The 24007-nt window shown below is 36.5% G+C and overlaps 1 protein-coding gene across 2 annotated transcripts in view; it reads left to right on the forward strand.

The window, feature by feature from the left end:
* PRKCI (protein kinase C iota) overlaps nt 1-20533 on the forward strand; it is a 71820-nt gene extending 51287 nt beyond the window's left edge. For both annotated transcript variants that reach the window (XM_077763666.1, XM_077763667.1), the window contains exons 9-18: nt 1878-2054; nt 2479-2576; nt 3626-3712; nt 5967-6102; nt 8334-8421; nt 9394-9519; nt 10856-10935; nt 13065-13154; nt 13531-13646; nt 17698-20533. In XM_077763666.1, coding sequence (XP_077619792.1) covers nt 1878-2054; nt 2479-2576; nt 3626-3712; nt 5967-6102; nt 8334-8421; nt 9394-9519; nt 10856-10935; nt 13065-13154; nt 13531-13646; nt 17698-17785 — 1086 coding nt within the window. In that variant the 3' untranslated portion in view covers nt 17786-20533. The remainder of the gene's footprint in view (nt 1-1877; nt 2055-2478; nt 2577-3625; nt 3713-5966; nt 6103-8333; nt 8422-9393; nt 9520-10855; nt 10936-13064; nt 13155-13530; nt 13647-17697) is intronic.
* The last annotated feature ends 3474 nt before the right edge of the window (nt 20534-24007 follow it).

Here is a 24007-nt window from a genome sequence, read left to right on the forward strand (position 1 = left end):
GCCTTTGTTGCTATTTCTTTCATATTTACTTTGCTTTTATTTTTATTATTATTTTTTAATAATAAAATGTATTATTTATTCTGAGAGAGAGTTGCACATGCACAAATTGGGGAGGGGCAGCTCTGCAATGTCAGGGCTCAGTGCAGGACTTGAGCTCATGAACTGTGAGATATGACCTGAGCTGAAACCAAGGGTCAGATGCTTAACTGACTGAGCCACCCAGGCGCCCCTCTTTCATATTTTCCATTTTTTTCTTTCATATTTTAAAATTCTGTGTGCGTTTTGTGTGTATATACTAGTGTTTTTAAACAGTCAATCCAGGGGTGCTTGGGTGGCTCAATCGGTTAAGCGTCCATCTTTGGCTCGGGTCATGATCTCGTGGTCTGTGGGTTTGAGCCCCGCATCATCGGCTCTGTGCTGACAGCTCAGAGCCTGGAGCCTGCTTCAGATTCTGTGTCTCCCTCTCTCTCTGACCCTTCCCTCCTCATGCTCTATCTCTCTCTGTCTCTCAAAAATAAATAAACGTTAAAAAAAATACACAGTCAATCATTTTAGGTTTATCTACATTTTCTTCTTTTTGTTCTACATTCCTTCCTGTATGTCTGTTCTTAAGTATGAGATCATCTTTCTTGAATAAGTCAATATTTCCTTTAGTGAGAAGCTACTAGTGATGAATTTCTTTAGTTTGTGTTTGTCTAAAGTGTTTGTATTTCGCTTTCATTTTGAAGGCTATTTTTATAGGTCAGCAGGGTATGTTTTATTTAGATTCTTTGAAGGTGGCATGCCAGCCACTAGTTTCTGGTTTCTGTCTTGTTAGTGATTCTGTGAAGGTACTGTGCTTTTGTTTCATTTCATTTTCCTTTATAGTTTCCCATTAACCACATTTAAAGTCTGTATATTACTTTTTCTTCTTACCATTCTATGCTTTCTTAATCTGCTCTAATCTGGTTTCTTTCACTCCTCTTTATTTATCCCTGTTACCACATCAGATTATTATTTCTGGATTTTTGTATATGACCCTTCTCTTGAAACGTCATTCTCCTTCAGTTTTCATACTCCCCCCCGCCCCCTTTTTGTGCTTACTAGTTTTTCTCAATTTGTTCTTTGTTTTCTTGATACTCTTCACTTGAGAAAATTCATACTTAATACTTATGGCTACATCTGTTGATAGTATGTGGAGGATTTTGCAGGTATGTTAAAACAGATTATCTTCGGTCTTCTCTGTAAATTACCAGAAGCCTACGTTTCTAGTTATAAATGGATTATAAGGCCAATTTTGTCATTCCAAAGGAACTTGGTATTGTGTAGAAAAAAATATTTTCCATTGGTCAAGCTGCCTCATGCTTATTTTCTGTCTATAGCTTCCGAAAATACCTCTGAAAGTATTGGCTTATTAGTTCACATTTCACATGTCAAGCTTCCAGTGGACTCTCTAATTTTGATATCCCATTGTATCTTGTATCTTCAGTATGAAAAACCAAGCTCGTTATCTCAACAGCTGTCAATCTTATCCTGTGTGCACACTTTGTTTTTCTGTCAGTAGTACCTCCAGTCTCCCCATCATCAAAGTTAGTGCCATTTTTTAAATTCACGTATCTCCATTGCCTTCATACCCAAAGTTATCACATCTAAAGACATCCTTTAACATTTCTCAGATTTCAACTCCTTTTCCATTCCTATCAGTACTCCTCTGATCTCAGTTCATGAATTCATCCTACCCTTGAGTAGTTAGATTATATTGTTTGGAACGAAGTAAGAAAAGAGTTATTAAGAACTTAAATCAGAAAATATTTAACAATCATCTTAGGTGCTGGAAATATAATGTATTATGCACAATTCCTCCCGGTATAACTCTCTGATATAAATGTTCTCAACAGGCAATGAACACCAGGGAAAGTGGCAAAGCATCATCCAGTTTAGGTCTTCAGGATTTTGATTTGCTTCGGGTAATAGGCAGAGGAAGTTATGCCAAAGTATTACTGGTGCGATTAAAAAAAACAGATCGTATTTATGCAATGAAAGTTGTGAAAAAAGAGCTGGTCAATGACGATGAGGTAAGCACAATGATGTTTTATTACTTCTGAACTGTTAAGCTGGCTTAAGTGTACTATTTCAGACAAAACCTCAATGTTTATGTCATATAATTTCAGTCTACTTTTCTAAATGTATGCTTCAAACAGATTACATACAGTATATTTAAAATAATCTGGCGATTACCAGATTTTTAAAAAATATAAACCAAGCCGTATTATTATCAAGGGAAAGTACTTGATCTTTGTAAAAGTTTTCTAGACTGTTTCAGAATATTGAAAGATTTATTGGTGTTTTTGTATAGAAGCTGTCATTTCATGATTATCAATGCTTTTGATATGTAGCCTACTTACTAATTGTATTTGTGATCATTGAATTACTGAGAAATTTATCATAGTTTTGACGATAATTCAGTTTGACATAGATTTCTTTCATATTTTGAAATAGGATATTGACTGGGTACAGACAGAGAAGCATGTTTTTGAGCAGGCATCCAATCATCCTTTTCTGGTTGGGCTGCATTCTTGCTTTCAGACAGAAAGCAGGTAAGATCGAAAGATAATGAAATGATTCCTGGGCTCCACACATTTTGTTATATTACACAATGAAAACTGCTTTCTCTACTATAAGCCTGAAGCAGAAGACATGGAGACAGACATAAAAGTACTATGCTTAATATTTCCCGCTACTCAAGTCCAATCAGTGATATCAGTCTAAAATTGGATCAGCAGTAGGAAATTACCCTCTTTGGGCAAAAAAAAACAAAAACAAACAAAAACAAAGAAACAACAACAAAAAAAACAGGTCATAATTATGGCCCTAAAAATCTAACTTTTAAAGTATTTTCAAGATTCTAGTTTTAGGACTTAAAGTTTCCCAGAATTCACCTAGAGGGAGAAATCCTAACTTCTTTATCTTAAGTGACAGTTAAAAAGGACTTGTTTCACAAGGGCCAAAGTTGCAGTGAGAGCAAGAGGCTCTGGATTGCTAGTGGTAACTATTTCCAAATGGAAGAAGCAGTTCGCACAGTTAATGCTGGTTTGGTTTCTTGTATCTTCTATGATGAAACAGCTTTCTACTCCAGCTTCCCTTTCTTTCCACTAAATTCCTTGGAGTGTTTGTTCAGGATAAATCTTAGAATACTCTCTGTGTTGTAACTGGTCTCTATAGTGTTTAAAATGCAAAGTTACACTGCCTTGTTTTGGATCTTGCTGTCATGAGCTCTCTTGTGTGTTTTTTTAATTTTTATTTTTTAAGCCTGCTGACATGTAGAGTTCCTAGATTTAAGCCCTTCTAATTTTCTGTATTTCTCTCTTTTTAATTTTGCTTCTCCCAAGTTTTTATTTAAATTCCAGTTCATTAACATACAGCGTAATACTAGTTTCTGGTATAGGATTTAGTGATTCATCACTGACATCCAACACCCAGTGCTCATCACAGGTGTGTCCCCATCACCCATTTAAGGCATCCCCTCACCCACCTCCCCTCTAGTAACAATCAGTTTGTTCTCTATAGTTGAATCTGTTTCTTGGTTTGCCCCTCTTTTTATTCCCCCCTATGTTTATGTGTTTTTTTCAAATCTCTTGTGTTTTAGATTGTTCTTTGTCATAGAGTATGTAAATGGAGGAGATCTAATGTTTCATATGCAGCGACAAAGAAAACTTCCTGAGGAACACGCCAGGTACTGTTTGTGTTGGATTTTTGCCAGGGGTAGGGGATGCCATGGAACTTTTTATGTGCCAGTGGTTGAAAGGGTAGATAAATCACTTATTTTGATACTAGCTAATTTTTTGTAAGTCATGTAGAGGCTAAGCTAAAAGTTTATATTATAATATATATGGGTAACATTATATATTCCATATATTAATATAAGTAATTGAAAAGTATAAAAACTATTCAAGGGGAAACCTTTAGTTTACTAAACCCAGTTATTTGTTCAACATTCACCACCGAAATAATTGATGAATTTATAAGCACTTATTATTTGTATATACTTGAGATGTAATAACACAATTCCTTTTAAACTTTTATGTAATTCTCACGCCAAGAATTACAATTCTTTCTGTAATTCTAATTTCTGAATTGTTCTTCCTCTGGATTTTTTTTCCCTCTGATCTCATACATGTTGACAAATAAAAGAAAGATCATTAAATATTATTTATTTCTTTATTTTGAGTTCTTAATTTGATATTATTATATAAGATTGTAAATATTTTGTTTATATGTTGGAGGAATTAGGTGGGAAAGGGTCATGGCCTAGGAGAAGTTTAATTCATCAGTGCCATGTTTTGTTTTGTTTTGTACTCATAATTAGCAATAATTCTCACCCTTTTGTGCTCCACAAAAGATGAAGCATAGGAGTTTGTATATGTGTGTAACGAAGGTTAAAGATTTTATTTTTATAAGTACTTATTCAGTGGAAATCTTTTTTAAAAATTTTTAATGTTTATTTTTGAGAGACACACAGAATGCAAGGTGGGGAGGGTCAGAGAGACAGGGAAACACATAATCCCAAGCTCTGAGCTGTCAGCACAGAGCCCAATGCAGGGCTCAAACTCACAAACCATGAAATCATGACCTGAGCCAAAGTTGGATGCTTAACCAACTGAGCCCCCACGTGCCCCCATTTAGTGAAAATCTTGCTAGTACATTGATTCTTTCTTATCAAAAAAGAGATAATATCCTTCAATTTTATAAAAAAGGTAGAACTTGTACTAATCTAATCTCAGATCAAACTGTGTTTTGTTTTGTTTTAATTTCCTGTATATTAATTTATTTAGTCTTTATTAAATGGCTGCCCTTCATTACAGAGCCACAAGTGACATTTCTAATTGTGACCAGAGCCTGTATTTGTCCCTTGTTTGTTCAGGTGGACTTGGAGAAAGTAGTTTTTGCTGTATTCAAGTGTCAGTCTGGTTTTGTGCCATCTTTACTTTTCTGGGAACCAAAGTACAAAATTAGGGCTCAGGTTCTCTATTCATAGAATTAAGTAGCTTAGAATATTTGTGTTATGCACCTCCAAACATGATCATGATAACATTCACCAAAGTGGCAATAAACCAACTTGAGTGTTTCACTTTCATTATTCAGGTTAAAAGTTCTGGTTATCACAGTGAGTTAGTGGCAGTTTTTTAAAAAACTCTTTCTTTGATGTTAAATGGTATGGTTGTAGAATAATTTATTTTAATTCATTTTCTAGAATTTTGGTATGGATTTTATACTTTGAGTAGAACTTTTAGTATTTTTTCTATTCTAGACCAATCAGTGATTCTTAGCATTTGGAGAGATCATTTGTCTCTTAGAGAAGTGACAGAAGCTGTGGAAACTCAGTAGAGCATGAGATGTAGCTGTACACACGTACACACAACTGAGCCTCCAGTGGGAGCAGTATGGACTACCTGAAGGCTATACAAGGACCCAGATTAAGAACTTCTGTTTGAGACTTTCAAATTAATAATTTTTGAAAAGTATGAGTTTCATGTAAACTGAAACTTTTACAATTGTGTTTCGGGGACAGATATTTTTTTCTTTCTTTCTTTTTAAATTTTTTAAAGTTTATTTTGAGAGAGAGAGAGTGCACACATATGCGTGTGCTCAAGCAGGGGTTGGACAGAGAGACGGAGAGAGAGAATCCCAAGCAAGCTCTATGCAGCCAGCGCAGAGCCTGATAGGAGGCTTGAATCCACGAACCATGAGATCATACCTGAGCTGAAGTTGGACGCTCAATGAACTGAGCCACCCAGGCACCCCTCAGATATTTTAAAGTGGTACTTCAATTTGTGTTTCGGTATCATTTCTAAAAACATTGGGAGAAAAAAGTCTTTTGACATGATTTTGGTGTTTTCATTTGCAGATGGGGATAGGACTTAAATACCTCTTCTAGAAACTTATCACAATTCCAAAATTTGAATCAAATGAGTTATTTTTCGTTTTAGATTTTACTCTGCAGAAATCAGTCTAGCATTAAATTATCTTCATGAACGAGGGATAATTTATAGAGATTTGAAGTTGGACAATGTATTGCTGGACTCAGAAGGACATATTAAACTCACTGACTATGGCATGTGTAAGGTAAGAGGAATTTCTAGTTAATCAGAAAGTCTCAGCAGCTCATAAAACTGTTTTGGTAAAATAACAAATATTTGAAGATGGGGAAATCATTACTACCTTGTTTGGGATGCTTTTTGGAATTTCAGTACAAAGACAAACATACATATTTTGTAACCATTTACAAAATTCCATATTTTCTGTGACTGTTACATGTGTTTAATAAGAGTTAATTTCTTTTTATGGTCTGTAACATTTTATCTTGAATATTGCGAAAGTGCGAGAGGGTGCCTCTTTCTCTGCATCCTTGCCAGCATCTGTCGCTGCCTGAGTTGGTAATTTTAGCCATTCTGACAGGTGTGAGGTTGTATCTCATTGTGATTTTGATTTGTATTTCCCGGATGATGAGTAATGTTGAGCATTTTTTTCATGTGTCTGTTAACCATCTGGATGTCTTTTGCCCATTTCTTAACTGGATTATTTGTTTTTTGGGTGTTGAGTTTGATAAATTCTTGATAGAATTTGGATACTAACCCTTTATCTGATATGTCATTTGCATATATCTTCTCTGCTACTGGGATATTCCGAGTGGGAATTTTGGTCTATGAGAAAAGGTTTATGACCAAAATTTTTTTCTTGTAGTTGGTGATAAATATTTTAAATAATCTAAATGGCCACTAGTAAGGAGAATAATTAGAAGAAATTACAGAATGACCATAAAGCATAGCATTATAAAGTCATTTAGAAGATGTTTGCCAAAAGTTCATAACAATGTAAAATGTTTATAACATTAAATAAAGTTCTAAAGTATGGCATTGTCTGCTTCTATATGTGTTATATGTTCTATTAAATAGCATCATACATTCTGTTTACTTTTACATATTTTTGAAGTTATTTTAATGGGTATGCATTACTTAATGAAACTCACAAAAATGAATTTTCGTCTACTTAAATTTCCTTTGTGACTTAGTATTTGGTTAGTATCCCATATGTACTTTAAAAAGGATATATAATCTCTTTTTTGCATGCAAGGAGTCTGTGTCCTTCACACTCTCTCTTCCCTGTTTCTCCTCATGTGCACATAGATTATACATATTCTATATGTATGTTATGTATATAATATACATATATAGCATGTGTGTGTTATGTATATAACATATATAATATATATAAAAGATATCTATTTAGCTTTGGTCTAAATCTTTTTCCTTCTAATTTTTTTGTATGATATATCATTTTCTGATATAGATGTTTTGAAATCACCTGGCATGATTGGGGATTGTATTATCAGTTCAGCCTGCTATATCAATATACTTTAGGCTAGGTGGCTTAAAGAACAGACATTTATGTCCCATGGTTCTGGAGACTGGGAAGTTAAAAGATCGAAGTGCTAGCAGATCTCCAGTGTCTGGTGAAGGCATTTTCATGGTTTGCAGATGGGTGAAGGCACTCTTCATGGCTTGCAGATGGATGAAGGCATTCCTCATGGTTTGCAGATGTGTCTTTTCCTTGTATTCTTACATGGCAGGGAGTTCTCTTCCTCATATAAAGATACTAATCCCATCATCCCTAATAACTGATTACCTCCCAAAGTCTCCATCTCCCAGTATTATCACATTAGGGCTTCAACATATGAATTTGGGGGACATACAAATGTTCATTCCATAGCGGGGATTGTGAAATTCTTCCAGTTTGTCTATTTTTACCCCTTGTATTTTGAGGCTATGTTATTAGGTGCATATAAGTTTGTTACAACATTTTGGTGATTGTTCCATTTGTCAGTGTGTAGTTTTCTATTTACACACATTAGTGTATTCTGCCTTAATTTTTTTCCATATGGTAGCTATTGAAATAATAAAACCAAAAAATTTGTGCTTTAGGGAAAAGAACCAACAGTGCTTGTGTTAGCAGGTGGGATTTATAGTGGTTTTCTTCATAAAATATGATTCATTTTACTAGTATAATTTAAACTGTTATATTTGGGTTTAGCCTGAATATAAATTATTTCAAGTACAATTTTTATCTTACTTGGACTCTTTACCAACATCTAATGAGGACAGGTTTTCTTTAAGCTATTTAGGGGCAACTCATTTTAATAATAAAGACATCTGTACAAGTGATATTTTATTTAAGTTTCTTATCTATAGATGCTGAGCTTATATAATAGTTGAAATAACAGAGATGAATTTAAAAAATAAGTTTTTGATCTTAACTATTTTTTTCCTTTTTTCTTTCTTTTTTTCTTTTTCTAAAAGGAAGGATTACGGCCAGGAGATACAACCAGCACTTTTTGTGGTACTCCCAATTACATTGCTCCTGAAATTTTAAGAGGAGAAGATTATGGTAATAAATAAATAGGTGTTATTTTAGCTAATTGCTAGATGGGTGGTTAAATGTGGTACCAACGGCATTATAGTACTCTCTAGTATTTAAATACGAATCTTATTAATATAAACTTCCTTATCCCCTTAAAACCTACATGAAAACCCTAAAACATGAAATGGGAGACAGTGGGTACAGATTTGAATAATATTTTATTAATGGCAACACTAAAAGTTCAGGCACTAATCCAAGCAGTTTACATTATATTAGCTAAATTGATCTTCTCAATAATCCTAGGAGATAAGCATTGTTAATTCCTGTTTTACACAAAGTTTAAATAACTTGCCTGAGGTCATACAGCTAGAAGGTGGCAGAGTAGGGATTTAAACTTTAGCCATGTGACTACAGCATCAAGAACTCCGGGAAGATTTCCTGGGATATTTCCTCCAGGAATTGGAAAAACGAGGAAAAAGTTGACTGCTTGTCAAGAACCAGAGAATATATTTATCTTAAAACATTTGATTTCTTGGGTTCTGGCCCTCTGATTTCAGCAGATGTAAAGGAGGATGGGTACTTTCAACAGCTGTTCAGAATCTGATTCCAAGGTCCTTCAAGGATCTTTAATCAGCTAGCAGAAGATTAAGTTTCAGACCCAGGAAATTTATTCTGAAATACAATTTAATTACACTCTCAAAAAAAGAAAAGATATAGGCCGTGAGTCTGAAATTACAGGCATATTTGGGAAAAGAAACTAGTTTCATTTCCAATATTTTTCCCCAATATTTTATTTTTAAAGTTATCTTTTAGGAACCTCCCCTTTTTGATAAGTGAAATATTCCTGTAATCTTCACTGTCAACCATGATATAAAGCATTTAGAGTTTATTTTTCATTATGTTTATTTTTTCATTGTATAATGAAATGAACCTCAAGTTATTGACTTTTAAAAATGCAGAATAGATAATTTGTTGCTTCAAAAAATTTCTTTTTTGAAGGTTTCAGTGTCGACTGGTGGGCTCTTGGAGTACTAATGTTTGAGATGATGGCAGGAAGATCTCCATTTGATATTGTTGGGAGCTCTGATAACCCTGATCAAAACACAGAGGATTATCTTTTCCAAGGTAACTTGCAGTATTTTACAGTGATTCTCTGTGAATAACCTATTCTAGAGTGTGAATGAGGATGGTTCAGATTTTTATTTTGAGCAAGAAAGAGGAGAATAATCTGGACAATATGCTTATTAATATGTAAGTCTTCAATTTAATGTTTATGTATTTTTGAGAGAGAAAGAGAGGGAGGAGCAGAGAGAGGGGGAGACAGAGAACCTCAGGCAGACTCTGCACTGTCAGTACAGAGCCCAACATGGGGCTCACACTCACAAACTGTGAGATCAGGACCTGAGCTAAAATCAAGAGTCAGATGCCCAACCAACTGAACCACCCACGTACCCCTTCATTTTTTAAAAATATATCTTCCTACTTCTACACCTTCAGTCCCATTTGCCAACTACTTTCTCATATTCAGAAATATAACAAAGAGGTTACTTCAGATTGTATATCACAGAGATTAGAGGAGGGAATCCTGTGGCTAGAGAGGAATATCTTTCCACATGGACCCCGAGGCTGAGGGCATAAGTCCAAGAACAATATGGAGAAAAAGTAGGGTACCAAGAATATAGGAGGATCAAAAGGTGAAAAAAAGGCCCACAATTGGAAATACAAAGAATCAAACAAACAAAAACAAGCCGACAAGAGATCACCCCTGCTCCCAACACACAGTCCAAAGAAGTACAAAGATTTCCAAGAAATTCTACATTTAACAATTAAGGCCATCACAGGAAATGAATAGCTGTTTCATGTAATAGAAAATCCAGATGGCCATGGAATATATGAAAAAACGTTCAACTTTACTAGTAATTAGGGGTTTGCACATTAAAACGTTATCAAGCTACTATTTCCTACCCATGCATTTGCCGAAAATTTTAAAGCCCGATAATACCAGGGCTGGTGAGGATGTGGAGCAAACGGAACTCTCATAGACTGCTGGCGAGCAGTGAAAATTGTTTTAACAACTTTGGAGAACAATTTGGCAATGTCTAATAAGCTCGAGTATAGTAATATGTACCACACATTTTGTAGCTGTTAACTCATTTAAACCTCATAACAACCCTAGGAAGTGGGTATTATTTTTATTCTAATTTTACAGGTGAGGAAACCGAGATAGAGTAAGGTAGTCAAAAAATAAAATATGTGTATAAATGATAAGGACAGCATTCAGAGAAGAGGCTCTCTGAGAAGGGAGGAGAGGGGTAAGAGTGGGAAAGCACATGAGACGCTGAAGTAGTATATGTAATGTCTTATTTTTTTCTGCCAGAATGCCCTAAGTCGCTCATAATAAAAATGCAAAGATTGAAGCCATGTAAAAGTGAAATATAATGCCATAATTTTATCTTTCTAGTTATTTTGGAAAAACAAATTCGCATACCACGTTCTCTGTCTGTAAAAGCAGCAAGTGTCCTGAAGAGTTTTCTCAACAAGGTATAAATTGAATATAAACATCTTCAGTGATTTATCTCTATATAGATGAAACTAAGTAGAGATTCAGGCAGTGTAATATTCCAAAACACTAGAGTATATAATTTTCTCAGTTAGATCTGAAATTTATCTCTTTACCAAGGAGTATTAGATCCTGAGATGAATTTCCTTTCCATTTTGGCACTGTAAGTCACTGTCAGCTCTATATTACATATGGGTTTTTAATGTAAATGATATATATGTCCAGTGTACTCAGGGAAAAATTACATCTTTGGGGATAACCTCAGTCGTACTTTCAGCTCTTTTATTCAGTTTCCTTGGGATTGTTGTTCATAGATCTCTTATTGAGCACTTGGGACAGTAGTGTTCTCTACAGATTATCATGTCAAAAGCCCTGTAATCACTTAAAATTCAGAAGACATGAAATGCTGTCATTGGTTCTTAAGAAATCTGAAGACCATTCAATTCTTTGTTGTGGTCGGTAGGTTAGAAGAGTTTTAGGATCTAATATTATGATTCTGAATGGTCTTTGCTCATAACACTTCTAACACCAAATGTGTAGATTTTTTCCACACCAACAACCAATTCTCTACCTTTCTAGACATCAACTGGGTGTCCTACAATTCCGTTTACTTCTGATTCTAACTACCTGGCGTTAGCATCAGATTCCAGGGGTTTAAGGACTTAGTCCCATAAGACTGTCTTTACCTCAGGTGCCAGTCACAAGTATCGAGTACCCACACTTCTGTCAGACTTGGCTATAAAGTTGGGGTTCCCACAATTCTCCCACTTCAGGTTCAGTAATTTGCTAGATGGCTCACAGACCCCTGGAAAATAGTTAACTTACTCTCAATGGTTTGTTATTAAGGATGCAGATGAACAGCCAGATGAAAAGATACAGGGGATGGAGTCCAGAAGGATCCTGAGCACAGGAGCTTCTGTCCTGTGGAATTAGGGTTTATACACATTCCCCAGCTATGGAGGTATTCACCAATCCAGAAACTCCCCAAACCCCATGGTTCAGAGGGTTTTATGGAGGCTCCATTACATTGGCACAGTCGATTAAATCACTAGCTATTGGTGGTTGAGCTCCACCCCTCTGAAAATGAGGCTACAAGTTGCAACTCTCTAATCACATGGATGGTTCTTCCAGCAACCATTTTCCATCCTGAGGTATCTGCCCGCCCACCAAGAGTCACCTTATTAGCATAAACTCAGGCATAATTGAAAGGGATTTGTTGTGAATAACAAAAGATACTTGGATCACTCAGGAAATTACTCACTCAGGTTTTAGAACCTGTGTCAGCGGATTTGGGACAGAGACCAGATATGGTTATTATATCACGGTGATCTTGGCAAGCATAAGTCTTTTCTTAAATAAATTGTAGGTTAGAAAAAGTAGGTTAATGTGCATTTACCTTCTAAGGTAAATAAATATAGATAATGATGAATTTTAAAAAATGAGAAATTGAAGCCTTTGAGTACTTTATATGAAGAAAGATTTAAAATGGAAATCTAAGTATTAGCACACTGAAAAACTGATGGTGAGAGGTTTTAATGTTCAAATAAAGTGCCTTTTATTGGAAAGGAAAATGGTAATGTTCTCATTCACAGTAATGAATAAGTCACAACGTTTTTTTGTAAGTCACAGCCCCCTTCTTAGTCCAGTGGGTCACAAAATGGTTGTATCATGGTTATACACAGATTATATTGGTTTGTTGCTGTAATTGGACATAGAGCTTTTCAAATGAGCTAGGAACAAACTTGTGAAGTTTCGGGTTTATATATTTTGACCAGCACTCTAATCTGTGCGAAAGAAATAAGTAGATGCTGCTGAAATGATTCTGCTGCTCTCTTTTTCCTCCCATTTTACTGTAGCAAGGAGGAGTGCCCTGTGTCCACTCTAATCTCATGTTAGCTGGAGAGAGAGCCATGAGGAAGTCATACTCGGCATAAGCTTCAGATCCTCATTTAAATCTAGTGATATACCATGTAGAAGTGAAAGATAGACTGTTGTGATTTCAGAGTTAAAGGTATTATATAATAGACACAAGACCCAGGTCACAAAGACGATCTATGTATTCCAAAGAATGACATCCACTCAGTTCTTGAACCATTTCTTTCCGTCCTAGGACCCAAAGGAACGATTGGGTTGTCATCCTCAAACAGGATTTGCTGATATTCAGGGGCACCCATTCTTTCGAAATGTTGATTGGGATATGGTATGTAAATTTCCATTGTTTTCCGTATTAGGTTTCATTATTATCTTGGGCCAAATTTTATTATCTTAAAAGAATGTTGAAAAAACAAATGTATCATAGCTTAAATAACATAAAACTACATTCTAAAATGCTTTTTAAAAAGCTCTTAAGACAATAAGAGCTTAGAATATTAATTTAATGGAGCAGGTTTTAATATTAGCAAAGCCTACAGCAGTGTTCACTTTTGTACATTATTTCCATCATTGTGAATCCTGTGGAACCCTGCCTCGGGACTCACTGTGATAGGATGTGGAGACATCTGAGGGAAGAGGAGGAATGTAGAGGTGGAATTTTTCTAAGAACCAGGCTTGAGCTGTCATCTAATATGTCTTTCTAGATGGAGCAAAAGCAAGTGGTACCTCCCTTTAAACCAAATATTTCTGGGGAATTTGGTTTGGACAACTTTGATTCTCAGTTTACTAACGAACCTGTCCAGCTCACTCCAGACGATGAGTAAGTAACTCTATAGACTGAAATATTTCTAAAGTGATTTGAAAATTTCATTTTTAGTGGCTACACAGTGCTTCATTACCAGATTATAGTGTACTTGATTTAGCTCTTCAGTTATGGAATATTTGAATCTGTTACACTATTATAAATTATAACAACTGCCCTTTTCTACTTTGCCTTCCATGCCTTATCTCTAATTCCCACAACAACCTGATAAATCTACTCACTGTCATCCTCCTCTTACAGATGAGGAAACTGAAACTCAGGTTAAGCAGAGTAGCATGGCTATCAAGGGGGCAGAGTCAGGATGCAAACCCGAGTCTGACTGAGGCCTGAGCTCTTTCTACTGCACTGCACTGTTTTGAAGATAATTGTCTTTGAGTTCCTGAGTATTACTTTAAGATAGATTCCAAGAAAAGGAATTAGGTCAAAGAGTGTGGGGCTGGGCAAAGAGAGAGAGAGAGCACGCGCGCATCCCAAGCAGGCTCCCTGCTGTCCATGCAGAGCCCAATGCGGAGCTCAAACTCATAAACTCTGAGATCATGACTTGAACCAAAATTGAGAGTTGGACACTCAAACCAAATGAGCAACCCAGTCGCCCCTAAAGGGTATGAAATTTTGAAAGCTCTCCATATGTATTGCCAAATTGCTTATTAAAAAGATTACATTAACTTACCAAGTCTAGCCAGCAGTGATCTGACATATTTTTTACGTTTATGTTCATCTTTTAAAAGCATGGTTTAGGGGCACCTGGGTAGCTCAGTCAGTTGGGCGTCTGACTATGGCTCAGGTCATGATCCCTGTTCCTGGGTTCGAGTCCCGCGTTGGGCTCTGTACTGACAGCTAGCTCAGAGCCTGAAGCCTGTTTCAGATTCTGTGTCTCCCTTTCTCTCTGACCCTCTTCTGCTCATGTTGTTTCTCTCTCTCTCTCTCTCTCTCTCAGAAATAAATAAAAAACATTAAAAAAAAAGTATGGTTTAGAATAATTTGGGGCTATTTGATTGTTTACCTGTCATTACAGATTCATTCTCTCATCTCAAGGAGGCCCTTAGTACTCGGCAGTGTTTTCACTTATGTCTTGTTACTTCTTATCACATTCCTCATGCAGCTGTGCGTACTGTCTCTATATTTTGAAAGGCATTAGTACTACCCCTGCCTCCACGACTTCTGATGGATTAACTTTGCCTTAGCTTGACTGCAAGGATTGAGGCCTCCCTGGTGTGAGCTTGCTCCCTTCCAGCTGTCACAGACCCCCTTGCATCTCAGAATTGCTCTCTCGCTCACCTCTTTTTTCTTCTTCCCTATTCTTGGAAGGCTGTCCCTCTTGTGCAAAGGGTGGTCCATTTTCCTAGATCCGTTTCCTTAGCTTCTGCCAGGATTTCATTTTGTCAGTTATGTCCATTACTCTACCTTCTTTAATTTCTCTTTTCCTGCTGCTTCTCTTCTACTTGTAAACATGCTCAGATAGCCTAATTTTCCCCCTGAATCTTAGCATATCTTTAAACCACCATATTTTCTTCCCTCATTTTCTTTTTAAGATAATTACTACATGCTCATGGTAAAAAAAATAAATAAGTAGTATCTCTGTCAAACTCCTTCGGAGTAGTCAACATTGAATGTCTTGTACTCTTCTTACTTAAAGCACTTTAACTCTTTACAATTTAACCTGCTTCTTCGGCTTTTGATGGTTGAATTCATTTCTTAATTTCTAATTTTTGTTTAATGTTTATTCATTTTTGAGAGAGAGAAACAGAGTGTGAACTGGGGAGGGGCAGAGAGAGAGGGAGACAGCATCTGAAGCAAGCTCCAGGCTCTGAGCTATCAGCACAGAGCCCGATGTGGGGCTCGAACTCTTGAGCTGTGAGATCATGACCTGAGCCGGAGTCGGATGCTTAACTGACTGAGCCACCCAGGCGCCCCCTCTGAGTCTCTTTCCTCTCTTACTGCCTACCTCAGAAGGCTGCTATGAAGAATAAATGAGCCACAGTTTCTAGAGCACCCCCACCCAGTGCCTTTCCTGTGCTGCCTTTCCGTCTGCTTGTTTAAACATCTCCCCTAGTTTGTCAGACAAGCACCTCAAACATACACAATCTGAAATAAAAGTAATGACTCTAGGGGCACCTGGCTGGTTCAGTCAGGGGAGCATGCAACTCTTGATCTCAGGGTGGTGAGTTTGAGCCCCACGTTGAGTGTAGAAATTACTTAAAAAATTTTTTTTAATGTTTTTATTTATTTCTGAGAGAGAGAGAGAGGCAGCGTGAGCAGGGGAGGGTCAGAGAGAGAGGGAGACACAGAATCAGAAGGCAGGCTCCAGGCTCTGAGCTGACTGCCAGCCCAGGGCCCGACACAGGGCTCGAACCTACGAACCGTGAGATCATGACCTGAGCCGAAGTGGATGCTTAACCGACTGAACCACCCAGGCGCCCCTAGAAATTCCTTTATAAAAGGAAAGAAAAGAAATGAAATGACTCTTTAAAGTCTCTTTTTCCGTTGTTCTCAGTCAGTTCCTTATTTTTATTTACTTTTCTGTGCTCATTATGCCATCATGTATTCCTGCATTCAGATCCAAAATGTCCATGATTATTGATGCCTCCTTTTCCTTAACAAACGATAACATGTTCAGCTGCCAAGTCCTTGTCCTTTCTTTACTTCTTCACTTGTGTCAGATTCTTTGTTTCTGTTCCCACTGCCATCAGCCCCGTTCACACCTCTTTCAAATCATGCCTAGAATATTACAGCATCCTCCTCATCGGGCTCCTCCTTTGCTTTGCAACCCACCATGTACCTCTCATGATACAGCACTACCAGTTCTTTAACCCCCCTTTGTCAGAAGCCTCCAATACCCTCCTGCTTGCCTAGCAGATAAACCTGTCATCTCAGACAGCGGTCACGGCCACAGCCTCCCACCCTCCCCTCCCGCCCAACTCTCCAGCCCTCTCTCACTGTGCTGCAACGCAAATGCTGTGTTTTGACCAGTCTCCATTACTGCGCATCCCCGGATAGTGTGCTGTTACCTTTGCTTATGCTGTTCCCTCTGTATGCCTCCTTTATTTTTATATTCTGAAACCTTCTCCATCTTGCCGAGCTACCTCAAATGCAACCAGACCTTTGATGAATCAAGGTGAAACTCCTTACTGTAAGCATCACTGGCTTCCTTGAACTGGCCATTACCTTCCTCCCAGGATCATCTGCATTTGACATGCTTCTGTTCCTGTGCCTTCAACTCCAACAAATTACTTGGCGCTCTCCCAGACCTAATCTTTCATAAATCCATTCAGTAAGTGGTTGTGGAATGAATGCTGGCTTTCTCAATTTCCGCAACCAGGAGTCATCCTTCTCATCAGAACTGTGCTTAGATTAAGATTTAGCTGTCCTGTATGAAACTTAGCAGGTACTGCTTTCCCTCGTAGCTTTTCGTTATATGGGGTACCTTCCCTCCTCGAAGGAAGGGACTGTACCCTTTGTAACTTTGCTCTGCAGTATGGTGTGTGCGTTTAAGTATTCCAATATTCATTGCTATTACTCTTATTGCAGTTGAATTAGAAGCCCAGTATAGCAGAATGCCGACGTCTCTGTACTGTGACCCATGACCTCCTTGTGATGTCCTCTCCTTACTCTAGGTCTTTCTGTGTACTTGTCCCTATTGCCTTTTCCTTTTGGTGAACTTCTGGGCATTTCTCATCACCATCTTCCTGTTGAGGTGACTACTACATTGAATGCTAATTGAGACCTGGATGTTCACCTATAAGTATGAATGTTGCTCAGGTCAAAAGATTAACCAGAATTGTGACAATTAGTGACTTTTAATTTCTAGCCTTCAATTTTGGACTACCTTTTAGTTCTAAAGCTTCTTACAGGATTGTTAATCTTTTATTTTCAGTACTCTTGATTCTTCTAGAAAATGTTTTGGGATTCATCTAAATACTTAATAGATTTCTTCCCCCATAATTTATGTAAATTAGCCGTATGTTTTGTTTTTTAATTTTCTTTGAGCAGTTAAGTAAAAAGTTGAAGAAGTCTAGATTATGAAGATTAATTTATTTTTTTTCAACAGTGACATTGTGAGGAAGATCGATCAGTCTGAATTTGAAGGTTTTGAGTACATCAATCCTCTTTTGATGTCTGCAGAAGAATGTGTCTGATCGTCGTTTTCCAACTGCATTTTCGCTTGTGTTGTCATTTACTGCATGAATAAACCCGTTACCAGCCTGGATACAGTGAACCATTTTATATTTCTTACCTACAAAAAAAAAGCGTTCAATATCTTCTCTTATTGACTGTAAGAGTCAATTATTACATCTAACTATGAAAAAAGAAAATGAAACTAGTTTCCAGACGGTGGTGTCAGCATTCAGTTAACTGGTAATCCAGCAGCCTCCTGATGAGTGATGAAGTTGTCCTTTGTGTTTAAAGGAAATACTTAACCACCGCTTTTAAGGCACGTGGTGGGATTATGTCATAAGCCTCCCATGATTTTTGTCACTCTTCATTTAGTCCTCAAAGTTTTAAATTTTGGAATAGAAGAGTAATTCAAAATACAACAACTTATTATATTACCTATTACTTTCTCAATTCTTTGTGTTTAAGAATTCAGCTGTAAATTTTATTGCCTTGGGTAATTAAGTTATTGATTTTTAAGGCAGCAGTTACTAAATTGGTAATAAAGGATGTCACTTGCTTAGAATTAGGAAATACAGTTTCTCCTTGAGGAAAGAAAAGCAGGTACATTTTATTAAGTATCAGATTCTAAATCATTAGCTGTTTTTGAAAAACTGATGAGAGTGATTTCCTAGTACAGGGGTGTCAGCTTCTGACCTTATCCCTTTAGCCAGAACTCTAACTGGACTGTTAATAACTGTCATTCAAAGAACCCAGGATGCATTTGAATGGAGCGTTTCTCAGGATATAGAAAGGAAAAAAAAAATAGAAGTGAAAAAAATTTTAATCTAAAAAAAAAAAACCCCAGAAAAGTGCAATGGTGATATTTATTTCTTATTAAACAGTGAATCCCACAATGATTTTTTTGTGATTTTAGATAATAAGGAAACACTCCTTATCAAACTTGTAAAAGCATTCCATTATCCAGTGGAGACAGAATGTATCCAGTTTTTTCCTTATAATTTAGTATACAGAAAAAGTATTTATCTTCCAAATAGTGTCTTATCCATACTCACTTCTTCACCAAAGCCACATTGTCCATATTTTTGGACCCTGTTTGTGGTACGGAGTCTTCAGTGAAATTAAAAAAAATAAGGTCAATATGAACAAATATTCAGGACACAGACATACATATATCACAAGTTTCAGCTCCTCAACTGAGTTTTTGTAAAGTAGGTAACACATATAATCAGAGTGGAATACATTTCAGGGGCAGAGTTCTTCAGATTATTTTTTATTAATACTAGTGCTTAGCAATTTATTATTTAAAGGGATGCCTGTGATTGCATCTGATTATTTTGAATATTTTTTTAATGTTTATTTTTGAGAGAGAGCTTGTGAATGGTGGAGGGGCAGAGAGCGGGGGTGGGTGGGTATAGAGGATCTGAAATGGGCACTGTGCTGACAGTGGCGAGCTTGATGTGGGGCTCGATCTTACAAACTGTGAGATTACAGGCTGAGCTAAAGTCGAATGCTCAACCAGCTGAGCCACTCAGGTGCCCCTGAATATTTTTTTAATGAAAAGGGATGTAAAAAATAACAATAATAATCTAAATTACCTACAATTGTCCAATCCTAGTAAAAGTTAATTTTGGGGAAAGCTATCTACTCTTAAATTTAGAATGATTTAAAATTTATAGGCATTTAAAAGATCATCTTTTCTTTGGATGCTACATTTTATTTGAAATGTAATTTTTCTGAAGTGTCTGTCCATGTACTCATTTTTCTTCAAATGACAGTCTGAAAGCAATGAAAACCTCAAAGGATAAAGTTTATGTACATTCCCATGTTTATGTAAGAGGTATATAAATGTTTTTCTTAATACCTGAAACTTGTTTTAAAAAGCAGTATACACTTCAAATCATAAACTTCTAGAAAGTTCTGACATATCAGAAATATGTTTATGACCTTGCTTTTAAGTGGTACTGTTTCTCCTAGGGCATTAGTTCTCAAATTTGAGAATGGGGAACAATTACTTGGGACATTTGTTTAAAATGCTCATTGCTGGGCCCACCTTAGAATTCTGTTGGGTCTTTGGGCCTTATTTTGCGAAACACTTCCTTTGACTTATTCTTTTATTTTGGCAGTAGTTATATATTAGAATATTCATGATAAGTTTTGAGAAAAGGGTAGGCAATGAGTTGCTATCTTATCTACAATTTTAAATAAATTTTGAATGACCTCTTCAAGTTAGATCTCTCTTTCCCAAAAATTACCATCCATTTTCTATCAATAATATTACAAACGATGAACACTTTTCTGTGATGAGGTTTTAACCATTATTCAGGGTGGTCTTTTGTGTTTAAAATTTTTTTTTTAACTAATAACATTTACTGTGTATATTTTATACAGAATTGCATTACAAATATGTTTTTAACTGTGTTCTGTTTTTTGTAGTTTTTAAGTGCCATGCCAATTCTTTTTATATTATAGAGAAGTTCTCTCAAAATACTCAGCGGGAATAAGGCAGTTGGCAGAATGGTTGGAATTTTGGTGTTCTAAGAAAAAATTTATTTTGCATAAGCATGTATGTGGTCAGATCATTTTATGTGAATGCAGCCTGAATTGGATATCAGGTATTATACTTGTTCAGTACCTGTACATTTACTTTTTAAACTCTGTTTTGTTTTGCTTTTTGTCATACAGAATACTGCCTTGGTCATCATAACATAATCTGTATTTGTGTACCCTTTTTTTACTTTAAAATCTTTAAATAAAATGTTTAATACTCATCAAGATTGGAACATGTTTAATATGTAGCATATCAAATTTGTGTAAGAACAGGGTGTATCAAAATTGGTTCAAGGAGAAAAGTAAAAATTTTAGAGTGTGGAATTTTGCTGTACTTACAGCAGCATTCTAGTAGTACTAATGCTGTATTACAGACATGTGTGCATAAAATATTGTTCAGTGTGTTTTCAAGCTTGCCCTTCTATGCATCCCTTCTATTAGAAGACAAAGTGGTAAAAACTCAGCCAAACAGAGCATTTTAACTAGTTTTAAGATGGAAGCAAATTTAAACAGGTTCAGAGCAGATTATTCCCAAATTATATTGTACAGTGATCTAAAGTTCCAGGACTTCTTTCTGCATTGTAGCTGGTGTCCATATATAACATGCATGAGCCTGGCACTCCACACTTACAAACCTCTTTACCGTAACTTCATGTCTTCTTACCTTCATGAGAAGAATGAAATTTTAAGAGCCTTGACTTTTTTCTCAGTACACTTGTCAAAGAGCTAGGGCCTGTATATGAAAACCACCAAAGACTGACCTCTGTCTTATCATTATATTTTATTAAAGATTTTTAAATGTTTATTTATTTTGAGAGAGAGAGAGAGAGAATCCCAAACAGACTCTGTGCTGTCAGTGCAGAGCCCCACATGGGGCTTGATCTCAAGAACCATGAGGTCACAACCTGAGCCGAAATCAAGAGTCAGATGCTTAACAGACTGAGTTACCCAGGTGCCCCTTAAAGATTTTAAGGAAAACCAAAACTGGAGGCATCACAGTCCCAGACTTCAAGATGTATTACAAAGTTGTAATCATCAAGACAGTATGGTACTGGCACAAAAACAGACACTCAGATCAAGGGAGCAAAATAGAAAACCCAGAAACGGACCCACAAATGCATGGCCAACTAATCTTTGACAAAGCAGAAAAGAATATTCAATGGAATAAAGACAGTCTCTTCAGCAAATGGTGCTGGGAAAACTGGCAGCGACATGCATAAAAATGAACCGGGACCACTTTCTTACACCATACACAAAAATAAACTCCAAATGGATGAAAGATCTAAATGTAAGACGGGAAGCTATCAAAATCCTAGAGGAGAAAGCAGGCAAAAACCTCTTTGACCTCAGCCTCAGCAACTTCTTACTCAACACGACTCTGGAGGCAAGGGAAACAAAAGCAAAAATGAACTATTGGGACCTCATCAAAATAAAAAGCTTCTGCACAGGAAAGGAAACAATCAGCAAAACTAAAAGGCAACCGATGGAATGGGAGAAGATATTTGTAAATGACATAGATAAAAGATTAATACCCAAAATTTATAAAGAACTCATCAAACTCAACACCCAAAAAGCAAATAATCCAGTGAAGAAATGGGCAAAAGACATGAATAGACACTTCTCCAAAGAAGACATTCAGATGGCCAACAGACACATGAAAAAATGCCCAACATCACTCATCATCAGGGAAATACAAACCAAAACCACAATCAGATACCACCTTACGTGTGTCACAATGGCTAACAGTAACAACTCAGGTAACGACAGAAATAGAGAACTATCCTATGACCCAGCAATTGCACTACTAGGTATTTATCCAAGGGATACAGGTGTGCTGTTTTGAAGGGACACCTGCACCCCAATGTTGATAGCGGTGCTATTGACAATCACTCACCAAAGTATGGAAAGAGCCCAAGTGTCCATCAACAGATGAATGGATAAAGAAGGTGTGGTATATATATACAATGGAGTATTACTCAGCAATCAAAAAGAATGAAGTCTTGCCATTTTCAACTATGTGGATGGAACTAGGCAGTATGATGCTAAGCAAAATTAGAGAAAGACAAATATCGTATGACTTCACTCCTATGAGGAATTTAAATACAAAACTGATGAACATGAAGGGAAGCAAAAATAATACAAAAACGGGGGGGAGGGGGGACAAAACATGGGAGACTCTTAAATACAGAGAACAAACAGAGGGTTGCTGGAGAGATTGTGGAATGGGGGGATGGGCTAAATGGGTAAGAGGCATTAAGCAATCTACTGAAATCATTGTTGCACTATATGCTAACTAACTTGGATATAAAATTTAAAAATAATTAAAAACAAAACCCAAATTAAAAAATTTTACTTTAATCTCTACACCCAACATGGGGCTCAAATTTACAATCCTGAAATAAAAGAGTTGCATGCTCTACCAGCTGTGCTAGACTGGCTCCCCCTAGTCTTATTATTTTATCCTAATTTCAATTGCTTAAAATGGAGTTATAGACAATATCAACAAAGGTCCATTCGAGGTAACCCCTGTACCAAATCACACATTTGGTTGTTTTCTTTGAGTTAGCAAAATCCTGAAACAGAGTCCAAAGAGGAGCTTGAAGCTTTAGGGAAATGCAGTAAGGCAGTCACGAGGGCAACCAGTTTCTTCCTGAAAGGCAAAGCCAATCTCCAATCGGTAAAAATTCAGCAACTTGGTTTCTGAACACCCAATACTGAGTCATTTGGTCTATCAATGGCCTAGCTCCCTTCGTAGATTAGTCCTCCTCTGCCTTAGCCCTTAAGGGATCAGTTAAGGCAGATAGTCTGAGTAGTTTGTATCCATAGTTTAACGTTCCAGAATATACTGAATTTGTTATGCATGGTGCTAAATAGGACAATCTCTGCCCTTGACCTTCAAGACACAGAATGAACATACTGAGAAAGATGTTCATATGTAGAGCAAATAGTCCAGTTATAGGACCCAAATAAATGCAGTAAAATATACATTATGTAGTCATGATAGTTTATCAGCTTCATCAATGAAACTTGTATGAGTTTTACTTGACATTCATATGTAATTTATGCTAGATATTTTTCAGATTTATGGTAGGTAGAGCTTTCAGAATTCATATATACACAGTAAGAATTCATACATACACATACATTCTTTTGTATATTTATATTTGATTGTTTTTGGCTTTTGTGCCCAGAAATATGAATGGGAATGGGAGAGAAAATTGTTAGATGCTTCTGCTTAGATTAGATTTTGTACAATTCATCTCTGAAATTTATGGTTAAAATGAATCCAGCTCAGAATTTGAGAGTGATTTTTGCAGTACGGTTTACCTTCACGTAGCAATATGTGCCTTACTGGCATTAACACTATTTTCACTGTAATTACTATTCCTGATGTATTTATTGAATACAATTAAATTATAATTTTTCCAAGAGTTAAGTGTTTGGTGTGATCTTTTATAGGATGTCTGAAAGTTAAAACCCATGCCAGATGGGTTTGAGAATTTGAGAGAGCTTTATCTTGTCATTGACAATTTAGCTTATCAGAAGCAAATTCTGATTGTGTAGGAAAACCCATTAGAAAAGAGAGAAGAAAGAGCCAGTTGAAAAGCTCTAGCAAAATCCTTGAAAAATTAGATGCTTTGTTTTTCCCATAAAAGGTAAGCTCTGGGTTTCTAGAGGTAGTGCTGCGTAACAAG

The sequence above is a fragment of the Crocuta crocuta genome, unplaced genomic scaffold, assembly GCF_008692635.1.
Source record: "Crocuta crocuta isolate KB4526 unplaced genomic scaffold, BGI_CrCroc_1.0 scaffold433, whole genome shotgun sequence".
Lineage (NCBI taxonomy): Eukaryota > Metazoa > Chordata > Mammalia > Carnivora > Hyaenidae > Crocuta > Crocuta crocuta.